The sequence below is a fragment of the Girardinichthys multiradiatus genome, chromosome 7 (genome assembly GCF_021462225.1).
Source record: "Girardinichthys multiradiatus isolate DD_20200921_A chromosome 7, DD_fGirMul_XY1, whole genome shotgun sequence".
Classification (NCBI taxonomy): Eukaryota; Metazoa; Chordata; class Actinopteri; order Cyprinodontiformes; family Goodeidae; genus Girardinichthys; species Girardinichthys multiradiatus.
In genome coordinates this window covers 47647005-47660907 of record NC_061800.1, presented here as the reverse complement: position 1 = coordinate 47660907, position 13903 = coordinate 47647005, and the positions used below count along the sequence as shown (strand labels likewise).

General features: G+C 43.8%; 1 protein-coding gene across 13 annotated transcripts in view; it reads left to right on the top strand.

The window, feature by feature from the left end:
- tns1b (tensin 1b) overlaps nt 1–13903 on the top strand; it is a 185824-nt gene that overhangs the window by 59068 nt on the left and 112853 nt on the right. For all 13 annotated transcript variants that reach the window (XM_047370751.1, XM_047370744.1, XM_047370750.1 and 10 more), the window contains exon 3: nt 13818–13855. In XM_047370751.1, the coding sequence (XP_047226707.1) occupies nt 13818–13855 (38 nt within the window). The remainder of the gene's footprint in view (nt 1–13817; nt 13856–13903) is intronic.

The following is a 13903-nucleotide window of genomic DNA, read 5'->3' as shown; positions in this document are numbered from 1 at the left end:
TTCATATCTATCAGTTCATTGGTGATTGAGAATGTGGATAAAAATGAACAAACAGCTGAAGGTGTCTGTTGGTTTAATCGGACACACGTTGACCTAAAGTGGGTCCAAGCCTGCATGAAAGCTCCCCCAGCTGTGCAGCAGCAGCCGTTTCCATGCAGTAAGGCTGTTGCTGCCATGTTCTCCACACAGAATGAAGCTAAACGTACGACCTCGACCTTCTGTGCACGCCGTGCTGTTGTGGAAATGCCTGTTTTCACACAGATAGCATGACACTAAACCTTGCGGAAATGACTGGATGCGTGTTTTGGCGCATTTGCATGGTGGTGGGGGGGGGGGGGGGGGTGCAGGCTTTCAGGTCCTGTTCCAAACCGGACGCAGGCCCGGCACAGGTACGCAGCTCTAAAAACCCCAGTGGGTTCTTTTTCCACAGATGGCTCATGTTTGAAAACGGCTTCTTTTATGATAGAAAAGTCTTTCCAGAACGACGATATGGTCTAAGGTTCTGCAGTCATTATAAAGTATACATTATTCTAGCTTCACAGAACCATGTTGAGGTTCCCTGGTGCAATCGATCCAAAGAACAGCTTCTAAAATCCTTCTGTTTCTGAGCACTAGAATAAATTTGTCAGTAATAAAGTAACCTCTTTATGTCTAGCCATGTTGTTTCTGACCTCAACAGATCAGGAGAGACGGTCCATTCCAGGCAGTCCTGTTCTAAAACTAAAGCCAACCCGTCCCATCAAATCGCCTGCGCTAAAGGATCTGCAGAAACGGTTCCCATAATGCACTGCAGGACACCAGGGCCTGTATCAAGTGATTAATGGGAGAAGTAAGGCACCATGATGAGCTTGCACTGAGCTTTACGCTGATTTAATTTACTCCCTTAATATTCCCCAGCTGTATCTGGGTTTGTCCATTAGTCGGGGTAAATCTAGTGCTTGTGTGTGGTGGGGACAGATTTATGAGGACACAAACCAACAAAGTGCCTCTGCCATGTCCTTTTCCTGTTTGAAGCTAGAAACAAGGCAGATCTGTGGCGTTCTCAGAATGGAGCGCTGGACGGAAATGCAACATTTTAGAAGAAATTTTGAAAGTACCGATGCAGCGATTGCCTGAAAAGATGCTGAGTTACTGGTTGCTATGGTGATTTGCATGTGGCAAAGAAGTTCTCACGGGTGAAGTATTTACCCCCTTACAGGATCTTTTAGTTTTAAGATAACCGATGATCATTTAATGATTTTAAGATCATTGAACAGATATTAAGACAAAGATGACCTGAGGAATAATTGGTTGTTCCACCTTTTCTAGTCTTTAACATCACTGGGGAGGAATGTTGACCCACTCTGCTTTGCAAAATTGATTTGATTTAGACACATTGGAAGGTTTCCGACATTAACAACCTGTTTAAGTGAGACCTTTTAAGTCTGATTTAAGTACAAACTTTGACTAGGCCAGTCCACAGCATTTATTGTGTTTTTTATTGTTTTTGGACCTGCTGGTGTGCTTTGGATCATTGTTCTGCTACAAAACCAAAGTGAGCTTGAGCTTAAGGTCACAAACTGATGATTGGACCTTCTCCTTCAGGATCTTCTGCTGAAGAGCAGAATTCATGGTTCCATCAATTACAGCAAGTGGTCCAGGTCCTGAACCCGAGACCAGCACACTACCACCACCATGCTTGACTGTAGGTGTAATGTTCTGGTTCTAAAATGCTGTTAGTTTGACTCCAGATGTAACGGGACAAACCCCTTCCAGACAGGTTCACTTTAGTCTCATCATTCCACAGAAAATTAACCCAGAAGTTTTGAGGATCATCAAAATGTTTTCTGGTAAATGTAAGACGAGCCTTTGTGTTCTTTTGGGTCAGCAGTGGTTCTGGCCTTGGAAGTCTCCCATGGAGGCCATTTTTGCCCCCAGATTCGTTCTGACCTTAACTGAGGCAGTGAGGCCTGCAGAGCTTTAGATGTTGTTCTGGGTTCTTGTCTGACCTCCTGGATCAGTCGTTGATGAGCTCTTGGAGTAATTCTGGTAGGTCAGCCATTCCTGGGAAGGTTCTCCACTGTTCCATGTTTTAGAATTGACTTGGTGACCCTTTCCAGACTGATGTCAGTGACTTTGTTTTTCATCTGTTCTTGAATTTCTGTAAAATATGATGTTTGAGATCTTTTAGCCTACTTCATGCTGTCAGACAGGTTCTTTTGTTGCTGGTGTCTGCTGGTCAGGCAATAATCAGGTCCTGGTGTTATTGGTGAATTCAAACTAAAAAGTGTGGTTGATCTCAGTTGACAAGGGTGTAATTACTTTCTTGCATAGGCCCAGGTTGGTTTGGAGCTTTTTTTGCGCTAATAAAAGAAATCATCGTTTTAAAACTGCCTTCTGTATTTTCTCAGGTTGTCTCTCATAATAATTTCTGTTTGAAACATTAAACTGTGAGGGAGTAAATACTTTTCCACTTAGTGGCGTTGCAGGAAGTGTACCGGAGTCAATTCCTGGTTTGTGTGCAAAAGCTTGGCAATAAAGCTGATTCTGAACCAAGGGCTGAATGAAGTTCTGGTGAGGAAGAGAGATAGCTGGGATTGCCTCTTCTTGATGTTTGGTTCTGTAGACCAGAGAACCTAATCTCTGTCTGTTTGGTTGAACTTTGTGAAACTGTTGCAGAATGGTTCTGAGGCTGTAGGTTTCCATCATTCCCCTGCTGTGATCCAACCGGACTTTGTTGCGTTTGTCCCGGTCCAGCTGCTTCCTGGCTTTCTTCCCAGATCAACAGAAATAAAATGGTGCTGACGTTCCTGTCTGACTCCCAGCCAGCTGGTGAAGGAGCTGAAGGTTTTCCTTGAATGTCTTCAATGTTGTGATCTTCTCCATCACCTCTGATTACCAAAAACCTCCAGTCACAAGATCCTGGAATAACAGGAGCACTCACCCCCCCTCTCTCTGGATACCAGGCGTTGGGTAGTTTGACAACGCTTGTTGATGCAGGTTTGGACCACGTTTTTCCACTTAAAAAATGTGGAGGTGTACGGGCACCGAGGCAGGAACTGGCTTTTATATTTTGTCTCTGTGGCGCTGGACAGCCGAGGACAAATGGACCTGTTGTTCCTTTTTAAACATAAAGTAAACCATTAAAGAGATTCCAGCGTCTGGTACGATGTTCTGTAGGATCCAGTTGTGACGTTTTCAGAACCTGATTTGCTGCTCTGGGGAAATCTGCAATGACTCAGAGCTGATGTCTTTTTCTCTCCCTGGTCCTGCATCTTCAAAGCTTCTGTATAAGAGCAGGTGTGTGAGAGCGAAGGTCATGGGTCTGCTGAGCTCATGCAGCTGGTATCCAGCAGATCCCAGTGACCTGAAAACACTCTGAACCCAGTCACTGACTGATTTAAACATCATGAACACCTTCGTTAACACCAGGAAGTAAACATGGACGTGGAAATGAACCCCCCAGAGTCTCCAGTTTGGAGGAGATGAACAAACATCACCACTGGGTTTGTTCAGAGGAGGATGATCAGGATCTGCCTCCCAGTCTGATAGTAATAAACCAACTGTCCATGATGGAACCAAACTGACCCAGTGGCAGGAAAACCGATTCACTTCGTTGTTCTGAATCTTTCTACTAACCAGCTGGGATCTCATGGAGGGTAAATACTGTAGATTTATGAGTAACAGGAAACACGTCAAATCAAACTCAAGGAGCAAGGGAGCCACCTGCTGGATAGTTTAAGATATAACAGCTGCATGTTGATCTGAGGAGCTCAAATGAGTTTAGTCAACGCAGATTTATGAGATGATATGAAATAGAAACGTTTTCATCAAACTACTGCAAGTAGAAATCCAGGCTCTTCTCCTCCTTTTGTATTATAATCCTTATTTTAGGGTTATTTAATGGAAGAAGGTGGGATGTTTCGTCTGGGTCAGGAGACAGTTTATGAGTGGTTGCAGGGTTTTGTTATGAATCCAGATCCGTCTCTGGCTTTGGTCTTCGATTCCACCAGATTTATTTGAACTTCAGGAAGAGAAACCTGCAAATTGTTTTTCCAGTCCAGTTCGCCGGTACCCACTTCCTGCATGCTTCACGTTTCTGCTTCAGCACACCTGATTTAAGCTGATGGTTCACTAACGGGCTGCTGCAGAAATGTGTGAAACATGCGGGTCAGAACACCTTCAGGACAACCAGAACTATTCAACCGTTTTCATGTCTACAATCGGTTTGGAAGCAGAGAGATTTTCATGAAAGCTACTTCAATCGTTGTCTCTCGGCTGGCCTGGGAACGCCTTGGGCTCCCCCCGGAGGAGCTGGAGGAGTTGTCTGGGGAGAGGAACATCTTGGCATCTCTGCTGAGTCTGCTGCCCCCGCGACCCGGTCCCGGATAAAGTGGAAGACGACGAGTACGAGTACTTCAATCAAATGGATATGCATTACATGCATGGAAGGAAGAAATCTCCAAAATCCATGAAGAACTCCCCGAACAGCAAAAAGCTTTCAGTTAAAGACTCGATGCAGCTGTGATTGTGTTTAAATCTGTCTGTTCCTGGGTGTGGCACTGGTGGTGTAGAACATGTGCAGAGGCCAGAGGTCCTTGATGCAGCTGTCCCAGGTTTGGGTCCCGGACCCGGCGACCTTTGCTGAATGTCTCCCCCTCTCTATGCCCTCTTTCCTGTCATCCTACTGTCAGAAAAGTGAAAAAAATAAAGGCTTCTAGTGCCGCAAAAATCTGTCTGTTCCTGTTCTTTAGCTCAAATACCAAAACACAGAGCAGCGTTCTGAAACCCTTTAACATGTGCAGCAGATCTGGATGCATATATCTGAAGCTGAAAGTCCAGGTTCTGCTTCATGTTGTGAGGGTGAACCCAGATGGCTGCAGCAGAATGAGTCGAACTGTTCTGACTGTTCTATGTTAGTTCTTTAAATGAGATGTTTCCAGTCTGCTGCACATTGAACAGGAATTTAAATTCAACCTTTTTAAAGCTGCTGTTTGTTAATATGAATCCATCCATCCTTCCCATAGTCCTGTCTATGTATTGACGACTTTTTTACCTCCATTTACAGAGGTTGGACAATGAAACTGAAACACCTGTCATTTTAGTGTGGGAGGTTTCATGGCTAAATTGGACCAGCCTGGTAGCCAGTCTTCATTGATTGCACATTGCACCAGTAAGAGCAGAGTGTGAAGGTTCAATTAGCAGGGTAAGAGCACAGTTTTACTCAAAATATTGAAATGCAAACAACATTATGGGTGACATACCAGAGTTCAAAAGAGGACAAATTGTTGGTGCACGTCTTGCTGGCGCATCTGTGACCAAGACAGCAAGTCTTTGTGATGTATCAAGAACCACGGTATCCAAGGTAATGTCAGCATACCACCAAGAAGGACAAACCACATCCAACAGGATTAACTGTGGACAATGTGAAACATGTATTGTTCTCTGATGAGTCCACCTTTACTGTTTTCCCCACATCCGGGAGAGTTACGGTGTGGAGAAGCCCCAAAGAAGCGTACCACCCAGACTGTTGCATGCCCAGAGTGAAGCATGGGGGTGGATCAGTGATGGTTTGGGCTGCCATATCATGGCATTCCCTTGGCCCAATACTTGTGCTAGATGGGCGCGTCACTGCCAAGGACTACCGAACCATTCTTGAGGACCATGTGCATCCAATGGTTCAAACATTGTATCCTGAAGGCGGTGCCGTGTATCAGGATGACAATGCACCAATACACACAGCAAGACTGGTGAAAGATTGGTTTGATGAACATGAAAGTGAAGTTGAACATCTCCCATGGCCTGCACAGTCACCAGATCTAAATATTATTGAGCCACTTTGGGGTGTTTTGGAGGAGCGAGTCAGGAAACGTTTTCCTCCACCAGTATCACGTAGTGACCTGGCCACTATCCTGCAAGAAGAATGGCTTAAAATCCCTCTGACCACTGTGCAGGACTTGTATATGTCATTCCCAAGATGAATTGATGCTGTATTGGCCGCAAAAGGAGGCCCTACACCATACTAATAAATTATTGTGGTCTAAAACCAGGTGTTTCAGTTTCATCGTCCAAACCCTGTAGTTTGGTACAAAGAGGAAATGTTTGAACAAGGACACCAGGGAGTAAACCTGCCCATGCTCTTCCTTTGATGTTTTTGTAAAATTGAACATTTCTTTGGTCACTCAGTAAAGGGTTTCAACTTGCTAAAAAATGCTTCTATTGTAACTTTTCTCCACATCACCTGATTTTCCTGAAGCTCATCCTTAGATTTCCTGCTCAGAAACATCCATCTGACAGTTACCATGTGCATTTATTTATTAATTGTAGAAATATGTGATTTGATCACTTCTGTAATAAACCACTTTATTTTAAGTCATGAGATTGACTTTAAAAGGTCACAGGTTTGAGGAACACATCCAGACCACTAGGTGGCAGCAGAGACACATGCTTCATGTATTGCTGTTTTTCACTGTAAATTTCCCACAGCCTCCTTCCTCAGCAGATTGTTTAATCAGGTTGTCAGTTTTGTTGTATTGAAACATGAGGTGTGTGTGTGTGTGTGTGTGTGTGTGTGTGTAAGTAGCTGTTTAAACAAAGCCAACAGCCGCAGTGACACACACGCAGACCAGACAGAAACAGTAAGCAAACAGGAGTTGTCTGTTTTGTCAGGAAGATGCAAACACATGACAAATCCTCGGCAGTGATTCCATGAGAATCCTCTCTCTGGATTAACTCGGTTTGTCTGGGGGATCTTCCATGTTGGGAATGCTGCAGCAGCTGGATGAAGGTGGGGTGTTTATGCAGAAATCCGACCCGGGTGGGACGTGTGGACTGGGAGATGACAACCCTTGTATGACTCCGATGACAGATCGAAATGCCGGGGTGCCGATAATTACTGACATTAATACCAATGTACACAGAAACTGAAGCAAGTGCATAAGAAGACTTGGTGCTGGACAAAGTGAGGAAACATGTGGGAGGTTCAGTGTGCAGTTTCTGTTTCTGGTGGGAAATGGTGAAACGGATCGCAAATTTCAGCTGTTTATCCTTTAATTGTTTATTTCTCTTCCTACTTGGGCTTAAACATGCTCGTCTGGACTTTGAATCACTTGTGTTTGCTGTTCTGTTCAGTGTTTTATCCACGTAATAATTTAATTGTTCATGACAAGACGATACAGACATGGGGAAAAAACTACGTAAACCCCTGCTGCTTCCATAGGATTTAAGAGGGAAAGCTGCACCTGGGGGTTTGCTAATTAAATGCATGAATTAACTGATGCTTATCAGCCTGAACATCTCTATGATGGAGCATACAGGTGTGTGTTAACACCAGGATGGAAACACATCAGCACAGACTAGAGAGGCAACTGTCTCTGCTCACCAACCTGGGAAGGGTCATAAGGTCATCTCCAAACTATCTGAAGTCCATCATTCTACAGAGAGGAAGATTATTTCCAAGTGGAAAACATGTCAGGCAGCTGCCAGTCTCCCCAGGAGTGGACGTCCCAGCAGATTCTGCCTAAGGTCAGAGCGTGAAGCTCAGAGAAATGACCAAAGACCCAGGAGCTCCATCTCCTCTACAGGCCTCAATCTGTATGGAGGACCAAGAAGTTCTGGAGTCAAATGTGAGTCCATCTGTTCGACAGCGGAAGTTTAGTCCAATCTGGGTCATCAACAGAACAATGATCCCAAACAGCAGCAGATCTACAACAGAATGGCTGAAAAAGAAATGGATCCTGTTGTTGCAATGGCCTAGTCAAAGTCTGTTTGAATTGCCATGGTGAAACCTTCAGAGAAGAAAGGAACGTCTGCAAACCTAAATAGCTTGAAACAACGTTCTGAAGAAGATTGGTCCAAAGTTCCTTTCATAACGATGTGAGGAACTAATTCATGAGGCAGAAACTTCTGCTGAAGGTTCTTGCTGTTCAAGGAGGTTCTACCAGCTGCTGGATCAGGGGTGTGCTTAGTTTTTCACTTGACTGTAGGTGTCAGAAACACAAACTATGAAAACACAATTTAAAAGAAATGCAAACAATATTCTGTGTGTGGGGGGGGGGGGGGGGGGGGGGAACCTCGGCTCTTCTTAGTGTTTATTTATTTCAGTTCTTTCACAATAATTTGTAAACAGGAAGTTAAAATGGTCACAATAAAACCTGTTTCATTTAGACGTTTTCTGTCCAGTTTCTATTAAATCATCCAGGCGTTAAAGGCTCTTAAACTTAAGGAATGAACCAGAGTTCGACACCTAACCGGCGATTTACAGAACCAATCTGAAACTGGATTATAAGGTTCTTTGGTACCAGTCTTTCTGCTTGGAGGGGAAGCAGACTAAATGAGGTCTGGTTTAGGAGTTTTGCACAGTACCTAATGTAAAGAACAGCAGAGAACACCTTGTTATGGGTCTGTGCTCACGTGTTGGACCGTGTGTGTAGAAAGAAAATGGAGGAAGCAGGACGGGAGAAAGTGGGAGGGGAGGAAGAGGAAGTTGTGGAGCCCTGCCCTCTGATTGTGTTTGGTGGTCCGAGGTGGTCCAGCCCAGCCCCGCGGGAGAAAATGCTCCTTCTAAGAGAACAAGGGAAGGAAATCCATCCCCACCCCTTTATAAGACCCAATCTGAGCTACAAGAAGTTTCTTCATGACCTTCAGACCAACTCCAGGTGTCTAAAACACTCTTCTTCTGCAAAGATCTCTTCTCTCCGACATCTTCTTTCCTTATCTTCTCCTCATTCTCGCATCACGTTCTCTCCTCCTTCTGTTTGCTCTCCAAAGCTCTGACTTCCTAAGAAGGTAAAGTCGAACACGAGCTCGGAGTGCTGCTCTCTTCACACCCAATATGGAAGTCCTGACTTTTCCTCCCATGTGGCCCTGGAGTGATGTTTACCAGAGACTCCTGAGTGGGGAGCGGCCCGCTCGGAGAGACCCGTGACTTCTGGTGCTTATTGGGAAGATGGACAAATATGCTCCAGTTTCACACACCAGAGCGTTCCATGTGACTTATATCACAGTGAGCGTGTCAGACGGACTGTAAACAGCCCTCAGAAGAGGCTCAGATGTCGACTCTACAGACGGCAAGCAAACCTGGCTGAAGGAAAACAGCCGGAGGGAAAGGGAAGGCTCCGGCTAACAACAGAAACTGTTATGGAAGCATTTACTGGATCCAAGTCTTTATCAGAGACTCTAACATGATTCTGGAGGGGAACAAGGTCCTGTAAGGTCCAGCCTCAAAAAGGCCTGAAGTTTAGTTGCTTAGTTTCCACATCCCAGATTTTCCATTTGGTTGAGAGCGATATGATCTGTCCTCACCAGCTGACATGACTGGCTTTAAGATGTTTGCATCAACAACTGGAGAGAAGATGAAGGTTGAGGTGGTGGTGCGGAGATCTTTGGGAGGATTTTCTGCTTTATCCATGTTCCTTGGGACAAACAGAATGCTGTTTCACAGATCATCGTAATAATTTGTATTAAAACGTTTTGTAAATTTTTACGAAGGCCATTTTTAATTTCGGTCTTCGCCATAGATCAGAAATATTCATCAAGTTACATGATTTTTGCCTCTTAAATGCCTGTTTTTAGCCATTTAAATCAATTTTTTCTGTTAATCCAAGCCTGGGAGATTCGGAAACTGGCACCAACTTTTATTCTGAGCAATTTTTATTTTTGCTCAAAGCTATCAAAAAGTCAGTTTTCCATCAAATGTATGCAAATGAGTTCATTTACAGTACAAATAATAATGTAGAGTAAAAAACTGGATATTATGAAGGGATTCCAGTACCAGGTTCTAGTGATTCTGTGCTAAATGTGTAAATAACTGCAATCAGTGACACAAAAATGCAGATTAGTCTAAAAATCCATCAAAAGCTTAAAGGAACAAAAACAAAATCAAAGCATCAAATAAAAACGTCCAGAGACCCGGAGGGTTAAAATGAACTCATCAAGGAGACGGATCAGAACAATTTGGAGAATTTAATGAAAGAATGAAGCTGGATAAGAAATGGGGGGGGAGCTGGAGGATCTAATGTAAAATGTTTTAGTTTGAAATATTTTCTCTTTCCTCCCTGTTTAATTATTTAGAATAATTGAAATCGAATAAATTTTTCGTTGAGTGATTCTGAGTAGAAAGTAAGGATGGACAGCAACATAACCAAGGGCTGGTTTCTAAAGTCAAGCAGCTGTCTGCAGAGACATGCATCACTTTTATTAGATGATTGCGTAAAATGATGCTGACTATAATGACCAGTTAAGGTTACTGTTGGGCTCAGAATGCCGTTATTATTATCATATTTCCTCCCTGGTTTCCTGAAGCCGTTTCTGTAAAACATGTCTCATTATTTTGGTCTTCATGGAGCTGATGGACCTGGGAACCCTCTCACACTGTGCTGTTTCACGGTGCCACCCACGATCAAAGGCCTCTAATTAGGAAGCAGTAAAAGTCCAATGTTAACCCCACTTATATGTATCATCCCACATGTTCTGAAATAGAATCCAAACGGGCCGTGATGTCATTATGCTTCAGGAGAAGCTTCCCACTTTCTCCAGTTTCAGCTGGTTTATTCTCAGTTTAGTTCTGAAATGTAGGACAAATCCAGTTTGGCTTTGCTTGCTAAAGTATTCACACCACTTAAACTTTTCCACGTGTCATCATGTTCCATCCACAAACTTCAGTGTATTTTATCGGGATTTTATGTGAAAGAACCACACAAAGTAGAAGGAACGATTTGTGGGGAGCACTCTCTCCTTATTCGAATACCCTGAAATAAGATCTGGTGCAGATCCAGCTTCAAGCCACTGTGTGAGGTAGAAACTATCACTGTACATTACTGTGAACACACCACCCCTACAGTCAGACACGGTGGTGGCAGCATCATGCTGTGGGGATGCTTTTCTTCAGCATAGACAGGGAAGCTGGTCAGAGTTGATGGGAAGATGGATGGAGCTAAATCCAGGACAATCCTGGAAGAAAAGCTGTTAGAGGCTGCAGAAAACCTGAGACTGAGGTGGAGGTTCACCTTCCAGCAGGAGAACCACCCTGAACATCCAGCCAGAGATATTCTGGGATGGTTTAGACCAAAGCATGTTCATGTGTTAGAATGGCCTAGTCAAAGTCCAGACTTAAATCGAACAGAGAATCTGTGGCAAGACATGAAAGCTGATGTTAATAGATGTTCTCCATCCGATCTGATGGATCTTGAGCTGTTTTAGAAAGAAGAAACCCTCCTTCTGTAGATGATCAAACTAGGGCTGAAACGATTAATCGGATTCGTCAATTATTGAAAAACTTGTCAACTAATTTAGTAATTGAATAATCGTTAACTGAAATATACAGACTCAGAAACATGCCATTTGCTCAAAGAACAACCCACTCAGAGCAGGAATTTGGCCAAAATTGTAAAAAATGACATGTTTTGCATTTTAGATGAAAAACCTTCTGTCTGTACATGTGCTCTATCCAGAACTCCTCAAGTGGCCTCGTGTTAACTTCATCTGCTTCAGAAAACCTGCTATTAAGCATCTTTTGCTCTCATATTATTCATCGATTCTTTGATAAAATCATTAGTTGCAGCTCAAATTCAAAGCTTGAAGAGACAAAACCCCAAAGCCCCGCCACTGGACCTGCAGCCAGAGGTGGTTCTACATAATTCTGACTCAGTGGAACTGAATACAAATACATGCTGCACGTTTCCCAATTTGTAATTGTAAAAGAAAATGTGAAAACTATCAGTTAATTTCCTTCCACTTGTCTCCTGCACAGCGTTGTTTTGGTCCGTCTCATAAATTTAAAATAAAACACGTTGGAGTTTGTGGTTCTGATGTGACAAAATGAGGAAAAGTTCAATATTCCTGCACCGAAAATCAAAGTGTTTTTTTTTTGCTTGTCTCATTTACCTGAAGTTCTATTGTTAAACAGTTTACTATCAACTGATCAGTAAACTAAATTATATGAACATCTGCATGTTTTCATCCGGAACCGTCTCAGAACCTCTCATTTAGGCACTTGTATTGATTTTACTTTCTAAGGACGCGTTGTTCCTGCAGATTACGGTTGTCTCTGACATCAGAACCAGCCAGTGTGCACCTTCATATCGAATATTTATCAGCTACTCCATGATATTACAGATGGACAGAGGAATGCGGCTCGGCTCAGGAATAATAACTCATTACCCAAGGTGTAAAGCCTTCCAGGAAAAGCACACACCGTTCCCCTTTTATTTGGAAAGCCGACACCTTGGCACGGAGAGCTGTGTTTTGGTTCTCAGTCTTTCATGGGATCTGAGCTGCTGGTCCAGGTCTGCTGACCCTTAGTCTTAGACCCAGTGGGAGTCCACAGAGGGGACATAGAGAAAGAGTGGAAGCAGCTGGAAAATAAGTCTAAATTGATTTAAATAATATATTTAATCTTGATTTGTTAGATATTTGTTAATCGGGACCGGGTTGCGAGGGCAGCAGACTCAGCAGAGACACCCAGAGGTCCCTCTCCCCAGACAGCTCCTCCAGGGGGAACCTAAGGCATTTCCAGGCCAGCCGAGAGACCAGCCATCCCTCCAGCGTGTCCTGGGCGCGTCCCCTGCTTCAACACACCTGAATCAAATGATTAGATGATTAGCAGGACTCTGGAGAACTTGACCACATAATTCAGCCATTTGATTCAGGCGTGTTGGACCAAGGACACATCTAAAAGTTGCAGGACGCCGGCACTCGATGGCTGGAGTTTCCCACCCCTATGATAAATAGAAAGCCAAGAACTCTGCACAAAACACTTTCAATATGAGACATGTCTCTGTCTCCCTCTGTGGCACCTACAATAGGTTGACCCTCAATGATTTTGTGCTGGACAAGAGATGTCCTCTCAGTCTGATGTGGAGCTCCTTTGCGAGGCAAAGATGGACTCCTACCAGAGAAGACCTGAATCAAAAGGTGCTTCAAGATATTTAAAGGTCTGAACATTAATGCAACCCAGGTATGGCAGCTCTTTTTGGTTGATTTTCCCTCTAACACAGGCTCTGCAACTCTAGTCCTTGAATGCCACTGTCCCTCATCCTTTGGATGCATTACTGCTCCAACTAAATGGCCTGGCCTCTGCAAAGGAGGTAATTTGGCCTTTTGGTTCAGGTGTGTTGGAGCAGGTATGCATCCAAAGGATGCAGGACTGGCACTCGAGGACGTGAGTTCCAGATCCCTGTTTTTAATAAGTTTGTTTTTCAGTTGAATCTGCAGGTTTAATACGGCATTAAAGACGGAAAACGTATGGAAATAATTTATCTTCTCATTTCGTCATCTCGTCTCATTCCACTTTTGGGATCCATTTGGCCCAAAATTGGCAGGCATCTGTCAGGAAGCTTTGACTGAAAACCAATCAAAATGCAGAAGAATGTTTCAAAATATCTGGGATGAGAAGGAAGAGGCTAAAAGGCTGAGAAGTCCTGCAGAAAGTAGGACACCTGGTCCCCCAGCAGAGACCCGAAAGCAGGATTTTCTGGTTGAGAACCAAGAACCTTATGAGCACTTGTGTTTTCATCAGTTTCTTCGTGTTTTAAACCGTCAGCTCTTAGGGTGTGATGAAGTCAGCTTGATGGTGCAGATGTTCATGCGTCAGAGCTCGCCTCGTGTTAATAGGTTCTGGTTCCTTCTTCAGAGCAGAGAATGGAGCCTTTGAGATGTCAGGCTGTTCCAGCTGACTTTGACCACAGAACAAACACCGTAGAACTGTTTGGACCCTTTTCATGCCACCTTAACAGCCCCTCGGTGTCATTGATCCTGCTTCACCCGTCAGTCTGCACAATGTAGGTGAGATGTTTCTTGAAGTGTGGAGGTAATTTTCTTTCTCTTTCTGTTTTTTCCAGTGTGCCGAATAGGATGCCACAAGAAATGTGAAGCCAAGGTAAGCACTAGAACAATGTTCACCAGTTCACACCTTCAAACTCCAAAG